Source organism: Natator depressus, chromosome 3 (assembly GCF_965152275.1).
Source record: "Natator depressus isolate rNatDep1 chromosome 3, rNatDep2.hap1, whole genome shotgun sequence".
NCBI lineage: Eukaryota > Metazoa > Chordata > Testudines > Cheloniidae > Natator > Natator depressus.
Window position 1 is genome coordinate 1922779 of NC_134236.1, and position 23200 is coordinate 1945978.

The 23200-nt window shown below is 58.5% G+C and overlaps 1 protein-coding gene across 5 annotated transcripts in view; it reads right to left on the reverse strand.

Moving 5' to 3' along the window:
• Window positions 1-23200, reverse strand: part of DNMT3A (DNA methyltransferase 3 alpha) — a 231598-nt gene that overhangs the window by 143925 nt on the left and 64473 nt on the right. For 3 of the 5 annotated variants that reach the window (XM_074947294.1, XM_074947293.1, XM_074947292.1), the window contains exon 3: window positions 2123-2462. In XM_074947294.1, coding sequence (XP_074803395.1) covers window positions 2123-2462 — 340 coding nt within the window. The remainder of the gene's footprint in view (window positions 1-2122; window positions 2463-23200) is intronic. The other 2 variants (XM_074947296.1, XM_074947295.1) reach the window with 1 other exon arrangement.

Genomic DNA, 23200 nt, shown 5'->3' on the forward strand with positions numbered 1-23200 from the left:
CACCCATTCGACTGCCTGGCACCCACATCTGGGCCTCACTTCACCAGCCAATCACAGCAAGCCTCAGGGGCAGCAAAGCAGAACTGGGTCCGTTCCGCCTGAGGAAAGCTGGCACCATCCACTCCATCCACCAAAAGGTGCCCAGCACGCCAGCCCGGGCTCTGAGAGAACGTACCAACACCGCACTCAGCTGCAGTGCCCCAGCCCTGCAAGTGCCCCCAGACCTCACCGCGTGGAACGTGCAAAGCTAAGGCCAGTGCTCATCAAACACAGTCAGGGACCATGAGCTGGAGGTGGAAACTGACGCAAAGCAGTGTCCAACCCAAGAGGAGGGAACTGCAGCCAGCACAGTAGAAGGCCTGAGTCTTCTCTTGTCTGCACCAAATTCCCCCTCCAGGACTTACATCTGACTTACACCAACATAAGTGACAGACGGCTCAGGCCCAGGGCGAGCTCCAAACCCAGGGCAGGGGGAGAAAGAGACTCCCTCCTGTGGCCAGAAATGAGCAAAGGCTCTGCTATGAAAAGCAAGCAGGAAAACCGTTCCCGGAGGGGAGAGGGGGCGGAGACGGCATGGAGGGGTCAGGACCAGACAGCAATAAGGGAATGGCTGCAGGGGTTAACGTCCAGCCCCAGGGCAGCCTGTGCTCCAGGGTTCTGTCCCCGTTACACTCTGGCAGCACCCGTAGAGCTGCTCATGCCAATGAGCCTCACTGAACTGCACTGCGTGTGTCTGACGTGTGCGTGGGACTGTCTGTCTCCTGGTGAGGGCCAGGCTCTCTATCCAGCGCTTGGCACTGTTGTGGCTGGGCATAGGGGGCAGAAAGCAGCGAGATCTTTCCAAGTGGGCATTTCCTCTGGCATAGTGGAGTTCCCAGCTGGCAGAGACAGCTCCTCCGTTGTAGAAGGCAGGCCAGGGGCAGGAAGGGAGATGCTACTGGACTGTGGCGATTTTCTGCTGGCATATGGCCCCGTGGGGCCACAGAGCGTACTTCCTAGAATCTCTTAGGCGACACAAAGGACGCTGGGTCGGGGCTGGTGTAGAACTGACCCCACACTCAGGGTGCTGCAGCTGGCTTTTCTGTGCCCCCAGATAGTGGGCCCAGCAAAGCGTCGGAGCCGGTCTCTCTGTGCAGCACCCTGGGAGCCCTTCTCAAAACCCAGGAGCGTGCTTGCCTGCCTTCGGGAACAGGGGACAAGAGAAGATGGCTGCCTGCCTCTCCCCCATTCCCTGCAGGCCACCAGACAGTGACTGGGATCTCAGAGCTGTGGCCAAGGGCAGTAACCAGATTAGCAGTGACTGACATGATTGAGTACAGCACGAAACCTAGGGGGCACACAAGAGCTCTGTCCCTTAGCTGCCCCCAGCGTTTACCCGCGGCAGCCCCGCAGGGACCCCCGCAGGTTCTTCCCCTCCCACAGCCCAGCAATACAGAGCCCATTCCCCAGGCAGGGGGCAATGAGGGCGGAACCCAGAGCTGGCAGTCTGGCACTGGTGCCTCCCCAGCCGCTCTCCAGGGTGGATGTGCCGGGGCATCCCTACTCTCTCCCCGGGCTGGAGAGGGGACCCCGCCAATGGTTCGGTCTCCCCCGTTCCTGGGTCAGTGTCTCTAGGAGCAGTGAGGCAGCTGGGAGCACAGAACCTATGGGGTGGGGGCAGTCAGTGGGAAGCTGGGAACACACACAGCTCTTTGGGGGGGCAGGTCAGGGGGTACTGGCTGCTGCTCCCCAGTTGCTGGGGCTCCCCTCCTGGTCTCAGCCATTAGCCCACTCAGCTTCCCGGGGCTGTCGTTTGGCAGGAATGAGGCGGCTTGGCTCATTCCCAAGGAAGTTCGGTATTTACTCTATCACCCTCTCTCCACGACACCCACCTACCCCCGTACTGTGTCCCTGGGCTCCCAGCCAGCCCTCTGGTGCCCAGGACTCCAGCAGTACCTCTCAAGCCTGCTCCCGGCCCTGGTCTCTGTAGCAGACCCTCCCCCAGGGCACCTCAGTTGGATGGTGGCACCACAGGGGCACAGGCAGGAGACAGCAGGACCACTGGCAGGTCAGAGGTCACGTTACCCACGCTCCTGGATCCTGCCAGCCCTGTAGACGGGAGCCCTAAACGCTAAGGTCTTACTTTTCCCAGCTGTCTCCAAGAGTTTCCTCTTGCCTCTCTTCTTCTGGGGGGCGGAAGGGGCCAGCTCACCCTCATCGGCCGGTGGGTCCGGGCTGTCCTTCGGGGTGCAGCGCCCGTTCTCCAGGGCCTGGCCCGTCTCACTGTCTGGGAGGCTGTCCGTCTCGTCCTCGCCATGCTGCCCGCCCTTCGGGGTCCCGTCGCTGTCCTCCGGGCCTTTCCACTGGGCACCATCTGTCTCCAGGTCTCCATTGGGCACCTGCTCCGTGGAGCCAGCATCCTGACAGGGGGCGTGGCACTTTGGGACTGAGGCAGTGTCTTTGGATGTTTCACTACTTTCCACCTGCAGAGACAGAGAACGGGAGAGGCTGAGAGGCCAGCTCCTGCCCAGCTCTCGGCTGCATAGGCCCTCGGGCCACCTTCGCCAGCACCGTCACCCAGCCTCACCTGCCCTCAGTGCTCCCCAATCTGGCCCCCAACGTGCCCCTTGATCCATGTCCCATGTGCCCTCACCTGATACGGCCCCCGAATGATCCCCAAAGAGCCCCCTCGGTCCAGCTCCCAGCTACACCCTTGTGCTAGAGCTGGCACCTGCCCTCACTGGGACATCTCAGTCCTCTCCACCGCATGTCCACCTGCCCCCTGGCTCCTCCTTCCAGGGGGGTGCCCCGTTCACTGGCACTCTGCATGAGTCACCTACCCTCTGGGAGGGCTGAGCCCTGGCGGCCACGGCACCATGTATCACAGTCCTGCCCCGCAACCCCACGTACTGCACCGGACCCACACCTGGGGGGATCAGCGCCGGTACAACCACTAGGCAAACTAGGCGGTCGCCTAGGGCACCAAGTGGTTGGGGGCGGCGGTGGAGCGGAGGTGAGCTGGGGCAGGGGGGTGTGGGGAGGGCCGACTGCAGCAAGTAACGGGGGTGGGGGCGCACAGGAGAACTGCTCCCCGCCCCAGCTCACCTCTGCTCCGCCTCCTCCCCTGAGCACCGCCCTGCTCTGCTCCTCTCCCTCCCAGGCTTGCGCGCCAACCAGCTGATTGGCGCCGCAAGCCTGGGAGGCGGGAGAAGCGGCGGTGTGCTCAGGGAGGAGGCGGAGCAGAGGTGAGCTGGGGCGGGCAGCTGCTGCACGCGGCTCCCCAGGCTGAGGGGAGGGGGGGGCGGCGGGGACCTGCCACAGGGGGGGCTCCCCGGGCCGAGGGGGGGGAGAGGGGGAGGAAGGGGGCGGCGGGGAGCTGCCGCGGGGGGGGCGCCTCAGGGCGGGGGGGGGCGGGGAGCTGCCGTGGTGGGGGGGGGCGGCGCAAGGTGGAAGTTTCGCCTAGGGCGTGAAACCTCCTTGCACTGGCCCTGGGGGGGATGAGGGTCCAGAAAGGGCCCGTCGGTGCCCTCTAGTGCTGTACAGCTCTGAGAGTGCCAGAGAACCCAGTGCTGCAGGGGTTAAAGGCACTGCATGGGGCAGATGCCCAGCCCTCTCCCAGCAGTGAACCCCCTGCACTGTACCGAGCTTGGGGGACCAGACTGCTCCCAGCTACAGGCAGCAGGTCAATAGACTATTGACCCCCCAAATACACACACACTGCACCCCAGAGACATCTCCTGGGGCCTGCATGATATCCTTCCCCATTGGCTGTAACTTCCCCAGTGCTCCAAGACTTACTGAAAATCAACATTAACAGTTCAGTGAGCTCCCCAGCCAGCTCTTTTAAAACTCTTGAATGAAAGTAATCTGGTCCTGCTGGTTAAAAAATGCCTTACTTTAGTAGCTTCTGTCTAACATCCCCCAGAGATACAAATGGAATGGAAAGAGTGTTATCGTCACCATATGTTTCAGGCTCTTTTCTTACTACAAAGATAAATGGGACGACCGAGGAAATTATAGACCTGTTATCTGGACATCAATCGTGGGCTGTGACCAAAAGGGCTAATGTGATCCTTGGATGCATAAAGAGGGGAATCTCAAATAGGGATGAAGGATTATTTTACCTCTGCCTTTGGAGCCATGAGACCACTGCTGGAATCCTGTGTCCAGTTCTGGTGCCCACAATTCAAGAAGGATGTTGATAAATTGGTGAGGGGTCAGAGAAGAGCCACAAGAATGATTAAAGGGTTAGAAAAGAGCTTTACACTGATTGACTCAAGGATCTCAGTCTATTTAGCCTAACAAAGAGAAGGTTAAAGGATGTCTTCATCCCAGTCTATAAGTACCTACACAGGGAACAAACATTCGATAACAGGCTCTTCAATCTAGCAGAGAAATGTCTATCAGGAGCCAAAGGCTGGTAGCTGAAGCTAGACAAATTCAAGACTGAAAATAAGGAGTAAATTTTTGATGGTGAGAGAAACAATTATCCACTGGAACAATTTACCAAGGGCCACGGTGGATTTTCCATCACTGACCACGTTTCAACCAAGACTGGATGTTTTTCTAAAAGATCTGCTCTGGGAATGGTTCTGGGGCAGGTCTCTGGCCTGTTACATAGATGATCACCATGGTCCCTTCTGGCCATGGGATCCAGGTCTCACACGAGCCTGAAGCTGGTCACATAGGAGCGGAGGCAAGAGGCCTCCAGTGATAAGCAGAGGGGGGCCCTGTCAAGGGAAGCGGGCAGAGTGGGGATGCATGCCCTCTGCCCCATTCTGAAGCATCTGGGTCCTGGGACCACCGGACACCTGCAGAGTGAGTTGCAGGCCCTGTTCCCCTCCCCATGTCCACTCCCATGTGCAGGAAAAGGTCAGGCTTGGGGAGACCAGACTCATAAATACTGTATAGCCCAGCCCAGCCCATGCCTGGGACACTGCACCCAGCAATTATTCACCTGCTGGGATGCAGGGGGAAGGGCAGGTGAAGGCTGTCAGGTCTGTAAATAAACCAGCACCCTCCACACTGCAACATGGCTGTGTGACACCCCAGCAGGGGTGGGAGGGTGCGCACACCCACCCACACACCCAGAGCTCATTGAAACCCTTCTGATAGTGTGCCCCACCCTGCACTCCTTCCTGCCCTGCTGGTCCTTACACGTGGCCCCAGCCCCACCTGGAAGGAGAGCTGCTCAAATGGCTAATGGGATCAGAGAAGCAAGAGCTGGAAAAGGCCCCTCAGGCCTCATGCGACTGGGCCAAGATCGCCCAGTCTGTCCTCTAGGACACCATCCTGTCACCAGAGCTCCCAGCCCTTCCCCAGGAAACAGCCCCCAGCTGGGCCCATTTCCCTGCCCGGCATCTCTCCTGAGCCCAGGCTAAGATCAAATCCCCACTCCCACCCCGTTACGCCCCCTGCACCCCTCTCGAAAAGCCCCACATTCCAGGCTATTGATCTCACTTGCGAGATGAGATTTTGTCAGACACCAGCAAACCCTTGGGCTCCAGGCACTGTCTGGAGACACATGCCCAGCCCTTCCTCACCCCCAGCTGCCTTGTGCACACGCCTCCAACTCACTGGAGTCTGCCTCATTCTTTTCCTCCCTTCACAAAAGGCCCGTGACTTGTTTTCTCGCATCGTAAAAACCATCCTTGGCCCAGCCCCTCACCTCCAGGCTCACTGAGTGTGAGACAGCTACTGCTGCTGGCTTCAAGTCCTCTGCTCAAACTCCATCCCAGCCCCACTCCAATCTAGCTTCTGCCCCATGGCCTCCACTGACACCCCCCCCCTCAAAGATCTCTAATGACCTCTTCTGAGACCAACTTCACAGCCAGTGCTCCAACCCCAGCCCCTCCAGGCCATGGCTGGCTGCCTTTAACACGACTGACCACGCTCACTTCTCTGTACCCTGCAATGCCTGGGCTTCCGGGAGCCTGGCCTCCTCCCTCGGTGTCTCAGCTGGGGGCGGTCTTGCTTCACTCTCCTCTTATGGGGTGGGTCCCCTCAGGGCTCCATTCTTGCCCCCTCCTCGTCTCTCTCTACACTGTCTCTGGGGGTGTGTCTACGCAGCATGCAGAAGGAAGCCTCCCAGCCCGCCTCAGGAGACTTGGCCCTGTGGGGCTCACGCGGGCGCTCTAAAAACAGGGCTCCAGAGCCTGAGCTCCAGCCTGAGCCGTAGCATCAGAGCTCTGTCTACACAGCTCTTTTGAGAGCACTAGCCCACGTCCGGCTAGCCCAAGCCTGACCCAGGCTGACAAGCTCACTTCCGTGGGCTGCGCAGACAAACCCTGGGTGTTCTCAGCCACATGGCTTTGGCTTTAACACCTATCTTTAAGCTGATGACTCACAAATTCACGGCCTGCTCCAGCCCTGTCTCCCTCTCTCTATCCTAAGATCTCAGCCTGTCTCTTGAACGTCCTCCCGCGGGTGTCCAGCTGCCACTGAAACTTAACACAGCCACAACAAAGCTCTTGATCTCTGCCGACACCCTGCCCTGCCTTCTCTGGCATGGCGAATGGCACAACCAGCCCCGCTGCCGCTCAAGCCTGAATCTTGGCTTCCTCTCTGACCCACACACCTCGGCTGTGTTTGCATCTCCCCGCCCTCCCTCAGAACGAGCATCATGACAAGGGCAGTTTGGTCAGTCAGGCACTCCACGGTCTCAGCCTGGCCCTGAACCACGGGACTCCAGAGCCAGGTATGCGCGTGCAGCATGGGACAGGCAGGCCAGTGACCTGAGCTCACAGGGTACGCCCAGCTGGGCTAATGAAAGGCTCCCAGCACCCATGAACTCTGAGCTCCCTCCAGCAGCGCAGGCCAGAGGGGATCTCCATGCAGCCCTGGCAAATCTGCCACTCTGCTCCCACAGCCGGCTGCCTTACCTGTCCCATCAGAGCAGGGTGGGCCGCGGGCAAACAGCCCTTGCACAGGGGGCCCCAGGCCTGCAGGGATGAGCTGCACCCCTCTACCCTCAACAACAGGGAAACCAAACTACTCCCAATTTCCCCTCTCCTGCTGGGAGCCTGCCAAGCATGCAGCCAGCCCTGCTGCCCCTCCGGAGCCTAGAGGGTAGGATTGGGCGCTGTTGTCCCAACACGCATGGATAGTTACACCCTGCCGCAGCCCCAGTCAGTCACACCTTTGCACTGAGCCCAGCCACCCCTGCCCCACTCCTGACACCGGGCCCAGGAGCGGATCCAGCCACCCAGCTCCTCACAAAGCGCCCTCTGCTCCTGGCCTGGCCTGCCGAGTGAGCTGTTAATCCACGGCACTGCGTCAATGTGACACCTAATGCTGAGCCAGCTAGACCCCAGGGCGACACCCAGGCCGGTTCCTCGCATCCCCCAATCCCGCAGCCTGGGCGACAGGAACCTCCCCCAGGAACCAGGGCTGGGACCAGGCACTGCCCCACGTGGGTGGCACCAAGAGAGGCCCCCTTCTCCTCCTGAGAGTGACAGGCCAGGCCATGCAATGGGATCCCAGAGCTGTTCCTTCTGGACACTGACGCTTGGCCCTCCCTGAGAGCTGCCGCCCGCCGGGTATCTCTACTGCACTGTTCGCCATGGTGCCTATGGGGAGGGGGTGGGCAAAGCCCCAAAGGTGGGCCCAGGCTGGCTGAGGCCTGATACTAGAACTGTCTAGCTGTACCTAGTGCACCCCTCTTGTCTTCGGGATCCCATTTCCCATCTCACCCCCACCCCCACCCAGGGCCAGGCTGGCCCATTCTGCACCCAGAGCTCCTGGCCTGAGGCACAGAGCCACGCAGAGGGCAGGGTAAACCTCTCGGTGCTGAGTGTGGGGCAGAGACACATGGCCCCCGGTAACCCCATGGCCACCTCCCAGGGCCCCAGGAGAGCTCTGTAGCAACAGGATAGACCCTCCTGCCAAAGCCAGCCGGTGAGTAGCCAGAACATGGCAAATCCTGGGAGCATCAGGCTTCCCCACATGGTGCTGCGTGGCTGGGGCGGGTCTCTGCTGAACGGCATGCAGCAGGGCGGAGGAGGGAGGGCCTGTGGCTTCTTGTAGTACTTTTCATTAGTCATGTAAACCCAAAGCGAAGGAAGGCCCAGGGACACGGATTCCTACCAGCAGCTGGGCACCTGCATTATTCATAGCCCATTAATACTGGAGAGGAGCCGGCCTGCGCTGGCAACCCTACCCAGCTGCCTCCACTGGGGAAAGTGTAAAAAGTGTGTGTGTGAGTCAGGCAGAGCCAGAGCTGGCACACGGCACATGGGCGACAGGAACAGGGAGGTGAGAGACAGACCCTGGCCAGCTGCTCAATCACTCTCCCAGCCCCTCCCAGCTGCACTGACTGGTGTCTGCCTTCTGGAGCATCCTCACTGTTGGCTACCAAGCTGCGGGGCCTGGCCCGCTCTGCAGTTTGGCCCTGCATGCGCTAGCAGCCAGCCTATTTCCTCTGAGGTGCCCTGGGACTGGCCTGCCCTGGCAGCATGGTCAGGTGGCTCTCACTCAGCAGTGCTGTGCCACCCAGGGAACTATCTGACAACAGTTCGCAATGATTGTTTAAACCCCTCTGCACTGGGGAACCCGGGTGGGCAAGCGGGTCCAGGCGGGAGTCCTGAAGAGAGCACGAGCTGTGGTCCAGCCCTGGGCTGGGTGAACGGCGAGGGAGATCACCAGCCCCAGGCGCGCTGGGTACACAATCAAGGCCGACCCTTCCCCCCAGCCACGCAGCCCAGGACAGAGATGGCAGGGGCTCCCGGCTGGGGAGAGAAGGGCAGGGCTGGCAACCAGGCTGATGGTGTGAAAGCCAACCAGGTGAGCTCCCACCCCAGCCTTGATCCCCCCTCTGCCTCCTGCTCCTGGGGCTTGGGGGTGAGCAGCCCTCCACAGGCAGGGAGGAGCAGTGCAGCAGGCTCATGTCCCATCCTGCCATCCTCCCAGGCCTGGGGGCCAGGACTCCCACCCTGCTCAGCAACAGCGCTCGGGTGCCATTTGCCAGGGGGTCCAGGAAGACCCCGCACAGCAGAGAGGCTGCAAGGGGAGTAGTGGACGGAGGGGGAAGGGTGAGGAGTAAGAGTGAAAGGGCCCAACCTGGCTCAGTGGTTTCCGTGGCAAGGGAGAGTGAAAGTGTAAGCGTGCTCTGCAAACCCCAGCAGGGATGTGTGCTGAGGCAGCGCTGGCTGCAGGGGGCTGTGCTGGGGGGCGCTTTGGTTCTTTCCATAACAGCAGAGTCTCACCCAGCTGCAGGATCGGGGCCAGGCCACAGCCCTCCGAGATACCGGGCACACACACAAACCAGCAACAAATCCGATGGGGCAGCGCTGGGGGCTCTTCTTTCCAGGCTGCCTTTGGGCCCCCACTCCCCACCACTGGGGCTGCCTTGGGACCCCGCTCTCTTCCCCCAGGGCCACCCTGGGGCCCTTTGACAAACCTGGCCACAGAGATCCGCCTCCAGGACTGATTACTGCAATTCATTCGCTCTAGGAACAAAGTCAGACCCTCAAAAACCTCCAGCTGGGGCAAAATGCAGCACCATTCCGCTTAGCAACACATGGACACATCACCCCATGCCCCGCTCTCTCCTTCAGCTCCCCACTTGAGCCAGGTCAAGGTCTCTGTCCTGATACTCAAAGCCCCAGGGAATGGCCCTGGCTCCCTGTGTCCAGGGCCTACCTTCCTCCAGAGAAAAGAAACTGTCCCCCACTGGGGGAGACAGAACTTTCCCGGGAGCTGGGCCTGGCCTATGGAACTCACTCCCACAAGAGGGGAGAGACTCCGAGCTCCAGGCTGAATCAGAACTCAGGTCTTCTAGCTGTTGCTACTTTCCATGCTGCTACTGCAGGTGGGGAGGGCAGAGTCTGGGTTATTACTGAACTGGGACGCACTCAGCTCCTCTGCTGATGGGGGCTACCCAGCCAGCCGACTAGCCAGCCCACCCCTGCTCAGTCACCCACTCTGCTGCTCCCTGCAGCAGAGCCCCCTAGCCCAACGCCGGAGCACGGAGATCTGCACTCAAGGCGGGAGAGCGCTCCCCCGAGTCACACTGCTCCCTGCTGCACCTGGGCCCCTGGAGGTCCCCCAACTGCCCCTACACCAAGCCCCCGATTAGTGCCTCGGCAGAGTCCTGTCTCACATGGCCACCCTGCACCCGGCAGCACGACGGGCAAACATGGCCCCATTTCTGAAGCAGCCATTTGCTCAACTGCTGCACTGGCTCAGCCTCCCACCCCGGAGGCCCCATGCCGGCAGGGTGCCAGGGCTATGGCCATGAGCTCACCAGGCACATTACATGCTCCATTAGAAAGCATGAGGTATTGAACACTTAGCTCAGTTTCCTGTGCTCCAAACCCAGCGTTCGGCTCCCTCTGCCTCTGCACCACCCTCCCGCAAGCGAGGCAGCAGGAACAGGCCTGAGCCCTGGGGCCCAGCTCAGCCTGCCTCTGAGGAGGAACAAGAAACCAGGAGCGCTGCAGAAGCCGAGGGCCTGGGACTCTCCCCGTGGGCCGAGGCAGGCCTGCTTGGAGCCCAGCCAAACATGGAGGGAGCAGCAGAGAGGAGGTGGCTTGGGGAGAATTCACTCAGCGGCGGGAACCTCACGTGGTGCCAGCCTTCTCGGGCACTGCACCACCTTGCCCAGGCGAGACCGTGGCCCTCCCACTCAGTGCCTGCTGTGCCAACCTGTCCTCGGACCAGGCCCTGCAGGCAAGCCTGGTTTGAAGCAAGAGGCTTGTCCCTAAGGCAGGGAGACAAGCCTGGAGTACCAGTCCCCATGCCCCAAACGTGACTTGCTCTCAGTCCAGCCCCTTCTGTGCTGCAGGGCACAGGTGGGCATCAGGAACCCCTTCAGTCCAGCTGAAATGGGCCCAGGGGAGCCTCCCCCTTGCCAAAGCTCACTCAGCCCCTCATCTCTCTCTTACCAGGCAGCCTTGTCCTGGTGCCATGCCAGTGCCACACAGACCCCCAACACCGCAGCTCCTGGCACCAGCTGGCCACTCGCTACTCCCTTGGTCACAGGTAAGTGAGAAGGGAAGTAGGGCCGGGGCTCTGGCAGCGATCAGTGGGGCCAGGTGCTGTGCCCGGCCGATGCAGAACGGTGCCGACACCAGCATCATGCCCTGTGGAAACTACACGCCCCAGGATGCAATGCACACTGGCAAGGGGCCAGAGGGCACAGTGAGCCTGCCAGCACACGGCTTGGCTTTGCCTCTGCTCCATCGGCTGGAATAGCTAAGAGGGGCCGGGGGGCTGCAGTGAGGATCGAGGGGCTTGGGCTTACGGGGGCTGAACCCAGGATTAAAATGGGGCGGGGGGCTACAGGGGAGGCTCGAGGGTCGCTCTCAAGAGCTCTCCGTATCCTTCTCTTTCACAGCCACTGAAATTCCGCCACAACTAACTCACAAATCGCCTGACACCAAGGCTGGAGAGATCCCTGGGGTCCCTCGCTGTATGCCCGGGAGGGACCCCACTGCACTGGGTCCCCAGCAGCGGGCAGGAAGGTGTCACTGTGGAACCCCCCACCCACTCGGCCATGTGCTGACGGACACCCCGCCCGCCAACAGCACATCCAAGGCCACAAGGGGCAGCTGCCTCTTACCATGGTGCAGGCCCCAACGCATCCCCTCTGGAGCCCGAACGGAGCCCCCAAGGACAGCTGCCGCCTGCCTGCGTCCCAGGAGCCTCCTCCCCACGAGCCTCCTCCCCACACTTGTTTCTCTATCTCAGAGCCTGCAGCAGACGCTTCCTGCTGAGCGCTGGCCCTGACGCTGCCTCGCTCAGAGTCACTTCCTCCCGTCACAGGCCAGCCCCCCCTCACCCCCAGCGACTCGCCTGCTCCGAGTGCCCCGGGGACCCAAGGCCTGGCTCCACAGGAGGAATGTGAAGCTGCAGGGAGTCGGGCAGGATGTGCCAGGATGCAGGGGAGAAAAAGGCAGGAACTGAAGACCTGGTGGGGAGGAGGCCCAAGCAGCTGGCCGTGCACTGGGGGAGGAGGTGCAGGGAAGGGCAGAGCTGGGCACAGCCAAGAGACACACACACCAGCAGGGGGTTAAGCAGCAGAGGGGAAGAACCAGGGTTTTGCAGAGGGGATGGCGAAGAGACAGCAACAGCCTGGAGCTGGGGAGGGGAAAGCTAAGGAGCCCAGCCTGTGTGCAGCTGGAGCTGGTGGCTGAGGCGCATTAGGGGCTTACTGGGGTCAGGAGGGCAAGCGAAGCCCTCCTGTGAGAGTGGGAGGGGTCGCCAGGCACGGGCCCCGGGATGCCCATAGAGAGGGGGAGGGGGAGCAGCAAGCGATATTTGGAACTGGAGGATGATGGAGGGCAGTCTAGCCCAGAGCCCTGACTGCCTGAGGAGGCTGGGGGTCTGTCACAAAGCAGCACAAAGCCGATTGGGGCAGCTCTTGAGAGACCGAACAAGTCCCACCCTCTGCGACCGGGAGGGGACCCTGGGTGCCCAGCCCCCAGCCCACACCACCGCACAGCAAGACTGCCTTAGGAACTGCAGGACACTGGTGACACTGCCTGTTCCCGGTCTGTCTCTCTCTCAGCCTTGCCACTCCGGGACACCTGCACACACACAGACCCCAGAGAAACCCCTGGCTGCCCTGAAATCCCCTAGGGAGAGCATCCGCCTGCACCAAAGTTTGTTACTGTCCCAGCCACTGTACTGCTGGACTGGCCACGGCTGTGTTTGCTTTAGTGCTTGACCTGACCCGACCCTTGGTTCCAGGGCTTTCCTTTATTGCACAGATATGAAGTGTAGGGAATGGAGTAACCAGCCACACTGCAGTGTGTTCATCGGCACGTGGACCCGGGAACGTGCACGTGGGCACGCACTCTCTCGCTCTCGATCTCTGCACTCTATCAGGATGCCAATGTTTGCCTGAAACCCCCAAGCCTCGTGGCAGATGCTGATTCTTGTAACTCATTGAACCCATTCGAATACAGGGGAGGTGGGGTTGGACTTTTAGGAGAGAACATAGGGTGTGGGCAGAGTTGAGCTCAGAGAGGAACCCTGGGAGCAGCCCGGCCTGGAGAGAAGCCAGAGCTAGGGCTTGGCTAGCTTCACTGCAAATTCCTTAATTGAATAAATCCAAACTCTCAGAAAGGGGAAAGTTTTGAGCTTCTACAAATTGTGTGGACTGTTTGGAAGTCATACAAACTCCTCGTCACACTGCACAAACCTACCCCTACACAAATGCTCTGAGTTGGCACAAATGTACATGCTGTAAAAGACCATAGTATAGGTGGTCTGGCCTAGCAGTCACAGCTTGGCTGAAGTCTGTCCAGCAGGGACAGGAGCCACTGGGCAAGAGTGGGAGGAACCACAAGGCGAGGTCCCATAAACAAGAGTCAGGGTCAATGGCAGGCCAGGGTCAGAGACCGGAGATCAGAGGTAGTACCGGATTAGAATCGAGAGGCAGGAATCGGGATCAGAGTCAGGCCGGGGTCAGAGTGGAGATCAGAGGCAGTATCGGGTTAGAACCAAGAGGCAAGAATCGGGGTCAGAGTCAGGCCGGGGTCAGAGACCGGAGATCAGAGGTAGTACCAGGTTAGAACCGAGAGGCAGGAGTCGGGGTCAGAGTCAGGCCAGGGTCAGAGTGGAGATCAGAGGCAGTATCGGGTTAGAACCAAGAGGCAAGAATCGGGGTCAGAGTCAGGCCGGGGTCAGAGACCAGAGATCAGAGGTAGTACCAGGTTAGAACCGAGAGGCAGGAGTCGGGGTCAGAGTCAGGCCAGGGTCAGAGATCGGAGATCAGAGGTAGTACTGGGTTAGAATCGAGAGGCAGGAATCAGGATCAGAGTCAGGTCGGGGTCAGAGTGGAGATCAGAGGCAGTATCGGGTTAGAACCAAGAGGCAAGAATCGCGGTCAGAGTCAGGCCGGGGTCAGAGACCGGAGATCAGAAGTAGTACCGGGTTACAATCGAGAGGCAGGAATCAGGATCAGAGTCAGGTCGGGGTCAGAGTGGAGATCAGAGGCAGTATCGGGTTAGAACCAAGAGGCAAGAATCGCGGTCAGAGTCAGGCCGGGGTCAGAGACCGGAGATCAGAGGTAGTACCAGGTTAGAACCGAGAGGCAGGAGTCGGGGTCAGAGTCAGGCCAGGGTCAGAGACTAGAGATCAGAGGTAGTACTCCACTCAGATGACACCTTGTGGGAAGGGGTGCCCCTAAGAGATCCCAGTGCCAGAGGGCAGGAGGCTCCCCCGGATCAGCTGAGGAGACCAGCTCCGTGTACCCCAGCTCACTGTGGCTCTAACCTGTAACTATCAGGTGTCATGTCATATGTCACTGGGAAACGAACGCCTTGCTGGTGGTTCATGTTCTTGCGTGATGTACGTGCGGTGTGTAGTAAGGGTTATGGATACACACTGGAATTACACTAACGGGGGTTTAAACCAGGCACGTCAGGGGGGTTGGTAAACAGGTCTGCCCTAGACAAAGGAAGGCGTCTTTGCTTCTACGCCCAGCCCAGGGTCAAGCAGAGACAATGCAGGTCCACTGACGTGTCAGGCAAACGAAGCCCCAAGCTACCAAGTGGGGCAGGAGAAAGCTTCCAGCAGGGAAGAGAAACTTTATCTGGGCTATAAAGACAGGGGGTCTGAACATCAAGTGCTAAGCAATTGGATCACCTGATTGTGTCCAACATTTCTGGGTTATAACCGTGTATGGAGTGAGGTGTTTAGTGAAGGCCTGGCACGCTAGTGATTAACAGCATCACCAAATGTCTGCATGGCCGTGACACTCCATCAGGAACTGTGGGCACTCATGGAGACTGGGCTTCACAGAGTGTCCTAGCAAAGGAGAAACGGGTCTTTCCCCGCCAGCAGGGAACGTCACCACTGTCCACCTGTCTCCTATGTCCATTAAGTGTGGTGGAGTCACAACCTGGAAGCCCCATTTCCAGGCAGGGGATGGGAAAAACATCCAGACAACCGGCCTCTTGAAACAAGGTCATTGGCCTTTGGGAGACATGGCAAAGCCAGCAGCCATCTGTGACACCTGGCACTAGGCAGGCACAAGGGAATAGGGCTCTGGCAAGCTGAGAAAGGTGGGTCCTTCAAGCCAGAGGAGCAGGGGTGAAGTAGTGCCCATCTTTAAAAAAGGGAAGAAGGAGAATCCGGGGAACTACAGGCCAGTCAGCCTCACCTCAGGCCCTGGAAAAATCATGGAGCAGGTCCTCAAGGAATAAATTTTGAAGCACTTCGAGGAGAGGAAAGTGATCAGGAACAGTCAGCATGGATTCACCAAGGGCAAGTCATGCCTGACTAACCTAATTGCTTTCTATGATGAGATAACTGGCTCTGTGGATGAGAGGAAAGTAGTGGACGTGTTATTCCTTGACTTTAGCAAAGCATTTGATATGGTCTCCCACAGTATTCTTGCCAGCAAGTTAAAGAAGTATGGGCTGGATGAACGGACTGTAAGGTGGATAGAAAGCTGGCTAGATCATCGGGCTCAATGGGTAGTGATCAATGGCTCCATGTCCAGTTGGCAGCCGGTATCAAGTGGAGTGCCCCAAGGGTCAGCCCTGTGGCCGGTTTTGTTCAGTATCTTCATTAATGATCTGGAGGATGGCGTGGATTGCACCCTCAGCAAATTTGCAGATGACACTAAACTGGGAGGAGAGGTAGATACCCTGGAGGGTAGGGATAGGATACAGAGGGACCTAGACAAATTAGAGGATTGGGCCAAAAGAAATCTGATGAGGTTCAACAAGGATAAGTGCAGAGTCCTGCACTTAGGACGGTAGAATCCCATGCACCGCTACAGACTAGGGACTGAATGGCTCGGCAGCAGTTCTGCAGAAAAGGACCTAGGGGTGACAGTGGACGAGAAGCTGGATATGAGTCAACAGTGTGCCCTTGTTGCCAAGAAGGCCAATGGCATTTTGGGCTGTATAAGTAGGGGCATAGCGAGCAGATCGAGGGATATGATTGTTCCCCTCTATTCGACATTGGTGAGGCCTCATCTGGAGTACTGTGTCCAGTTTTGGGCCCTCCACTAAAAGAAGGATGTGGAAAAATTGGAAAACGTCCAGCGGAGGGCAACAAAAATGATTAGGGGGCTGGAGCACATGACTTATGAGGAGAGGCTGAGGGAACTGGAGTTATTTAGTCTGCAAAAGAGAAGAGTGAGGGGAGATTTGATAGCTGCTTTCAACTACCAGAAGGGGGGTTCCAAAGAGGATGGAGCTCGGCTGGTCTCAGTTGTGGCAGATGACAGAACGAGGAGTAATGGTCTCAAGTTGCAGTGGGGGAGGTCTAGGTTGGATATTAGGAAACACTATTTCACTAGGAGGGTGGTGAAGCACTGGAATGCGTTACCTAGGGAGGTGGTGGAATCTCCTTCCTTTGAGGTTTTTAAAGTCAGGCTTGACAAAGCCCTGGCTGAGATGATTTAGTTGGGGATTGGTCCTGCTTTGAATGGACTACATGACCTCCTGAGGTCCCTTCCAACCCTGATATTCTATGATTCTATGAAGTCTCTGCAAACTGAATGCAAGTGAGACACCTGCTGTGACGAAGTGGGACTGTTCGTAATGGTTCCTCCGAATATTGTGGGGGTGCCTCAATTTCCCTTATGCAGTTCTTAAGTATCTAGGTGGTGGGGTAAGGGTGTATGATCACTGCAGAGCCCTAGAGGGCAGGTGTGTGCAGGGGTCTGGACACAGAGAATGGCCGACACCCTGTTTCCTGGCAACTGATGGCCTGGACCCTTCCCCCCTGCAAGGTGAGAGCTAAAGGGTTGGAGAACAAAGGAGTCAGGTGACCTCCTGGCCTGGGAAAGGAACAAAGCCCAGAGGAGGGGGGGCTGGAGGGAGTTTCAGTTTGGGGCTGGCTAGGACATGGAGTGAAGGGCAGACGTGGTTGTCTGGCTCACTGCCCTCCAAAATGGACCCAGCTGAGGGGTCCTGTTCTCTGCACCTGCAAGCTCTGGTTTAGACCATGTTCCTGTCGTCTAATAAACCTCTGTTTTACTGGCTGGCTGAGAGTCACGTCTGACTGGGGAGTTGGGGTGCAGGACCCTCTGGCTTCCCCAGGAGCCCCGCCTGAGCGGACTCGCTGGGGGAAGCGCACGGAGGGGCAGAGGATGCTGAATGCTCCGAGGTCAGACCCAGGAAGGTGGAAGCTGTGTGAGCTGTGTGTCCTGCAGACAGGCTGCTCACAGAAAGGAGACTTCCCCAGAGTCCTGACTGGCTTCATGGGGAGCAGTTCCAGAGCATCGCCCGGGGACTCCGTGACAACTGGTGGCAGCGGTGGGATGTACTGCACCCCATGGACGGCGCTTCCTGCAGTAAGTGACGGGGGAGCAGTAAAAGGAAGGGGGATTGACGGGGACCAGGCGTGCTGAAGATTCAGAGAGAGACGGTTTCAGGGGGCGGTTAACTCCTGGAAGTGTGTGACCAGAGAGAAGGACTTCTGCAGTAACAGGGTCCCCCTGGGGATTGCAGCGAGTGGTCCCAGGGGCGGAGGAGTCTGCAGCTCGACCCTGGCAAAGAGGTGGTGACCTCGAGAAGGGCTGGCACACTAGGGGTTCTCCCTGGAAACCGTGGGGAGCTGAGAGCACACAGGCCTGTGAGTCCACAACAACTTGGGAAGAGCAGAGTGATGGCCTGTCACCATCTCCTTAAGAAGGACATTGTAACCCTGTGCAGAAAGAGAGGGTTGAGCATTGGAAAGTTCACCAAAGCACAGTTCATCGTGCAGCTGGAGGAGGGTGACCGCTCTAAGGGACAGATTCCTGACCCCAAATGGGGCTATAGCAGGATCTGGGAGCAGCTGGAGTAGTAGCCAGGCATCGCCAAGACTCCTGTCCCCGACCAGACGAGGGTCTTCATGATCAGGTTCCCCATCGGGGGATCGGAGACGGACGGGATTGGAGCTGAGTCCGAGAGAGCAAGAGGACTGTGAGAGACAGCGAGAGTCCGAGAAAGAGCTGCAGAAGCAGCAGCTGCAGAACTGGCCAGGGAACCTTGAGACTAAATTGCTGCCCCTGGTTAAGGAGGGGGGGGATGTGGATGCCACCTCACTGCCTTTGAGCAGGCTGGAGATTTGAACCAGGGGGACCCTGCGGAAAAGCCCCGGTGTCTAGCTCCCTTGCTGGGTCCCAAGGCCATAGACTCCATCAGCCAGATGGGTGGGGAGGTGGACAGGCTCCCACTCCTGACCCCAGCCTATATGTCTGTGTGGAGTTTCCTGGGGCCCGGCCCCTCGGACCCCCAGTGGGAGCGGAAGGTGATGGTCAATGGGGAGACATTCCTGGGGGGGGCGAGATCCTGGGACAGAGAGAACTGTTGTCAGGCTCCTGGTGGTGCAGCCTCAGATGCTGAGGGGCTGTGTGAGCTGGGTGAGGGTCCCAGGGACGAAGCCCCTCGCCCTGCCTATGGCCCATATCCCTGGGCAGACCCAGGAGGGGTGGGGCTGGCTGGTTGTTGGGGTTCTCCAGGATACCAGCTGCGAGACCCTGTTGTGGGGTGACTGTGTCTCTTTGGGGCAGGATCCAGGCCCTGCTCCTGTAACTGCCAAGGGTTTGAATTTGAATCCAGGGAACCAATCGGCGGAGAGGGAAATGGTCAGTGAAAATGCAGATGACCTGGCTGGCAGCAGGGAGGAGCGGCTAGGCTCAGGCTACCTGCCTGCCTGTAACCAGACCCCTGGGGCTGGGTGGGACAGAGAGATGCTCCCCGCCCCCCTTGCACACCGGAAAGGGGGCTCACGTTGGCTCTGATGCTGTGAGGAAAGCAGGGAGCTCGCTGCCTACCCCCACTGGCACAGCAAGGGCAGCGCTGAGCACAGTGGGAGCTGAGACCCCAGCTGAGTGGGGGGAGACACAGGCAGGGCAGGGGATCTGTGGGGAGTGGCAAGGTGCTCGGTAAGGAAAGTTTGGATGAGCCTAGGCAGCCTTGTGAGCTGATGGCTGTGTCTAGTCAGCAGGGCGAGAAGGAGAGGAGAGTGGAAGATGAGTGTCCCTGGACCTTACCTGTTAGCTGGGTGGAGAATTTGGACAGGGAAGGAAATGTGCCTGTGTCTGCCAGGGGTATTGACTTGCCTATGGAGGGAGCTACCCTGATCTCCAAGCAGGTGTCTGTGACCAGCCTTGTGTGCTGGGACAAGGGGAGAGAGGTCCCAAGCTGTGTGTCTGGGAAGGGAGAAAGTGTGTCCGGCTCTTCTTTGTCTGTGGAGCAGACAGAAGGGGCCTTTCAGCCTGTGCTGGTTGAGGGTCGTGCAGTTGTCTCAGAGTTGGTTCTGGATTCAGCTAAAGCCCAGGAAGGGAAGGGTCCTAAGTTTGGGTCTGCTCAGGAAAATGGCCCTGTAACTAGGTCGCATCCAGTTAGGGTCTATGTAGAATCCCAGAGACCAGACAATTCTGGTGCTTGTATTTTGTCTGTTGCTAGTGTGTTGTGGGAAAGGGTGTCGCAACTCTGTCTAATCAGGGTGAGATCCTAGCCAGGGCACAAGGAGAGCGTGAAGGTGATGTGATTGTGTTACCTATGGAGGGTGTGGAAACCTGTAGCAAGAAGGAAAAGATTCCTGAACTTGTGTGTGGCAAAGGGAAGGAGAAGGCTTCTGACCATTTATCTAGGAAGTCTGTCAGTTTGCCTGAAAGGGGATTGTGTAGGAATCCACCGGACGGGCCATAGGTAATTCTGGATGTAAGGGAGACCCAGAAAGAGTCTGTTGTTGCTCAGGAATGTGTTCCTCTAGAGCAAGCCCTAGGTAAAGAGGGTAAGAGCAGAATTTCTGGGAGGGGTGAATTGTTGCATAGAAAAGCCCTAGGGAAAGGAATCCTCATGGAGTCTTTGCAAGCAGTTTACTGCAACTGAAGGGTGTGAAAGTGATTTAATCAAGAAAGTTTCAGTTCCTAACAGCCAGAAATTTTCTGTTGTGAATGGATCCACTGACTGTCCTGTTGAAAGACCCAGTGTGGAGAGCTTTGAGAAGGTCTCAGATGGAGTGAAAGCTGTTAAGAAACTTAAACAGTCCTATAACCAAGTGGCTGTGTTTGGCCAGCTTGTTGGGGAGAAGACCCAATCCAAGTTTGACCCCCTGGGGTTTTGGGGTGGCCAAAGGGCGGGCCGCAGAAACCTTCCCACATGCGGCCTGCGAGTGCTATCGACCACCCCCGACCTACGGGAGGGCGTGAAACTGGAAGGGCCTGGTGTAACTCCTACCAAGGAATGGCAGAGACGCTGGGGCATCCATGGGAACGTTGGTGGCTTCGAACTTCCCCAGGTCACCGCCTAAAGTGACCCCACTCAGTTCGATCTCGAAGGGGGGAGAGATGTGACGAAGTGGGACTGTTCGTAATGGTTCCTCCGAATATTGTGGGGGTGCCTCAATTTCCCTTATGCAGTTCTTAAGTATCTAGGTGGTGGGGTAAGGGTGTATGATCACTGCAGAGCCCTAGAGGGCAGGTGTGTGCAGGGGTCTGGACACAGAGAATGGCCGACACCCTGTTTCCTGGCAACTGATGGCCTGGACCCTTCCCCCCTGCAAGGTGAGAGCTAAAGGGTTGGAGAACAAAGGAGTCAGGTGACCTCCTGGCCTGGGAAAGGAACAAAGCCCAGAGGAGGGGGGGCTGGAGGGAGTTTCAGTTTGGGGCTGGCTAGGACATGGAGTGAAGGGCAGACGTGGTTGTCTGGCTCACTGCCCTCCAAAATGGACCCAGCTGAGGGGTCCTGTTCTCTGCACCTGCAAGCTCTGGTTTAGACCATGTTCCTGTCGTCTAATAAACCTCTGTTTTACTGGCTGGCTGAGAGTCACGTCTGACTGGGGAGTTGGGGTGCAGGACCCTCTGGCTTCCCCAGGAGCCCCGCCTGAGCGGACTCGCTGGGGGAAGCGCACGGAGGGGCAGAGGATGCTGAATGCTCCGAGGTCTGACCCAGGAAGGTGGAAGCTGTGTGAGCTGTGTGTCCTGCAGACAGGCTGCTCACAGAAAGGAGACTTCCCCAGAGTCCTGACTGGCTTCATGGGGAGCAGTTCCAGAGCATCGCCCGGGGACTCCGTGACACCTGCGTAGGCCAAGAGCTTTCACCAAAAGAAACCAGCCCCTTGCACGTCTGTGGAGAGCCAGCCAGCCATGGCTGGGAAGGAGAAAGGTCGGTAAGAAATCCACCTTGAACAAAGCCCAGGTCACTGGAATGTGTAGTTGGTTGTGTTTTACTGGTCACTGTCTGCCTCCATTCCTTATGCCCAAAATCCCTTACCCTGCTGGCTACGTTGTGAATCATTTGATTATTTGTACAATAAACCAGCTCCGGGTGGTTTGTGAAGAGCAGGGTGGATTCGCCCCGGTTAGGGTTACAAGATGTATTCTGCTTTGGTCTCTCTAAAGGAGCAAGGAGCTGTATTATGCTCTGAGTGTGCAGGGGAGGGCTGGGCGCTGCAGGGCACAGGGCTTTAGGGACATTCAGGACTGGGAGTCTGTAGGGGCCAGCTGGCCGGTGGTACCCAAGGCTGGTGGAAGTCAGCGTGGGGTGGCAGCCAGGTTGGGTTGGCTCAGGGCTGTGTAGCACGCACACACTCGGTGCATGACCTGCAGGCTGGTAGGCTGGCATCCCCACGCAGGGAGCTACAGCAGCCAAGTGTTGTGAGGAGCCTGGGGGAGCAGCGACACCATCCCTTCGTGGTCTGAACTGCACCCCCAGACCATGACAGAAGGGACCAAGCCTGGAACCTGTCAGGCCTGTACTGCCCAGTTTGCTGACACTGTGCAGGCCAATGGACTCGGCTTTGCTCTGGGAATCCCAATGCCCTCAAGTAATTGGATGCCAAGTCGTGACCTCTCTCTAACACAGCACAGTTACCCAGCACTCGCCTCGGGCACAGGGCGTCTGCCATCCCTTAGCACCAGGTGCAGGCAGCCACTGACTTCAGGTCATCTCTGCACTTTCCCTGGACAAGCCGATGATACACGGCTCAACAGGTGCACTCAGGGCTGCGACGCCCAAGTGCCAGGGCTTACGCAGGTGCTGCACAACCCGCTGGGGATCCTGCAGCTGATCCTCCCACATGGAGCTCAGCCCACTGCTATGCTGCCGGTGCCGGGCATTTGGAGCCCGGGAGAATCCCTGAAGGAGATAAGAGCGACTCCTTCCTGTCACTGGTGAGTGGGCCAGCCAGGACAAGCATGTGCTCTCTCTGTCCCTGGCCATGTCTACTCTTCTGAGGCACAGGCAGGGCTCTGCAGGAAGGGGTCTGTCCATCACTATCGCTAAGCCAGCTCCTGGAGAGGGGGCAGTTCTTCCGCCGAGTCAGCTGCATCTCTCCTGGGGGCTAGGTCGACCTAAGCACGGCCTTCAGGGTGCAGAGCACTGAGCGCCGTCTCTAGGTGACCTCGTCTGTAAGCGTAGGCCAGGCCCAGTATTTAATCTGGCATATCTGTTGGCTCGGGGGAGGAAAGGGGAGGCAGGGGGCAGGTGAGCAGTCCTGAGGACATGCCCTGTGATCAGCCCTGCCTGGGGAGCAGGGTTATGCTGGGCCCTGAGTGCTCTTACTGCTGATTTGGTCGTTAATAAAACCACCCCCAGAGATGGGAAGCTCGAGGCTCCACCCAAGATGGGGCCACTGGGGATGGTCCCTGCTCACAGGAACGGTGCCGTCGGTCCCCAGGAGAGAGCCCCCCTCAAGGGGATAAATTAGACTGTACGTTTCCAAAACTCAGGAAACAGGTGTGATGGGGCGCGGCCGCCTCCCACCCACGGGCAGGCCACAGAGGTTGGGCTGCAGGAATTGCTGCTGTGCAGAACTAGGGGAAAGCCCCCCGTTATCTGTGTGGAGAGGTTAGCAGATCTTCCCTGGGAGGAGCCCCGGAAGGGTGCTGGGCAGGCCGGAGCAGGCCTTCCCAATAGGGCAGCCACCTTCAGCTCCCCTGCAGGTCATGCTTAACCTTCCTGGCCTCCCTGCAAGATGCTCCATAGCCACCTGCCCCTACCCCAGCCTGGTCTCTCAAAGCATGGCTCTGGGGCCCCTCTCCCAGTGACACCAGCCTTGATACCCTGTTCATCGGCTTCTCCTTCCCACGGATGTCCTGCTGACTTTCAGCCCATCAAACCACCATCCTCCCCACAGCCAAACCCCACTCCTACAACACGGAGAGTCATTCATTATTAGCCTTCTCCCCACCAGGCTGAAACCAAGACACTGCTGCAACCCTCCCCTGCCCTCACACCCACACTGTTTGCTACTCCTGCTCCTAGGATTGTGGGGCAGGGACCATGTTTCCTACTGGCCCTGACAGCACCTAGCACTCTGGAGA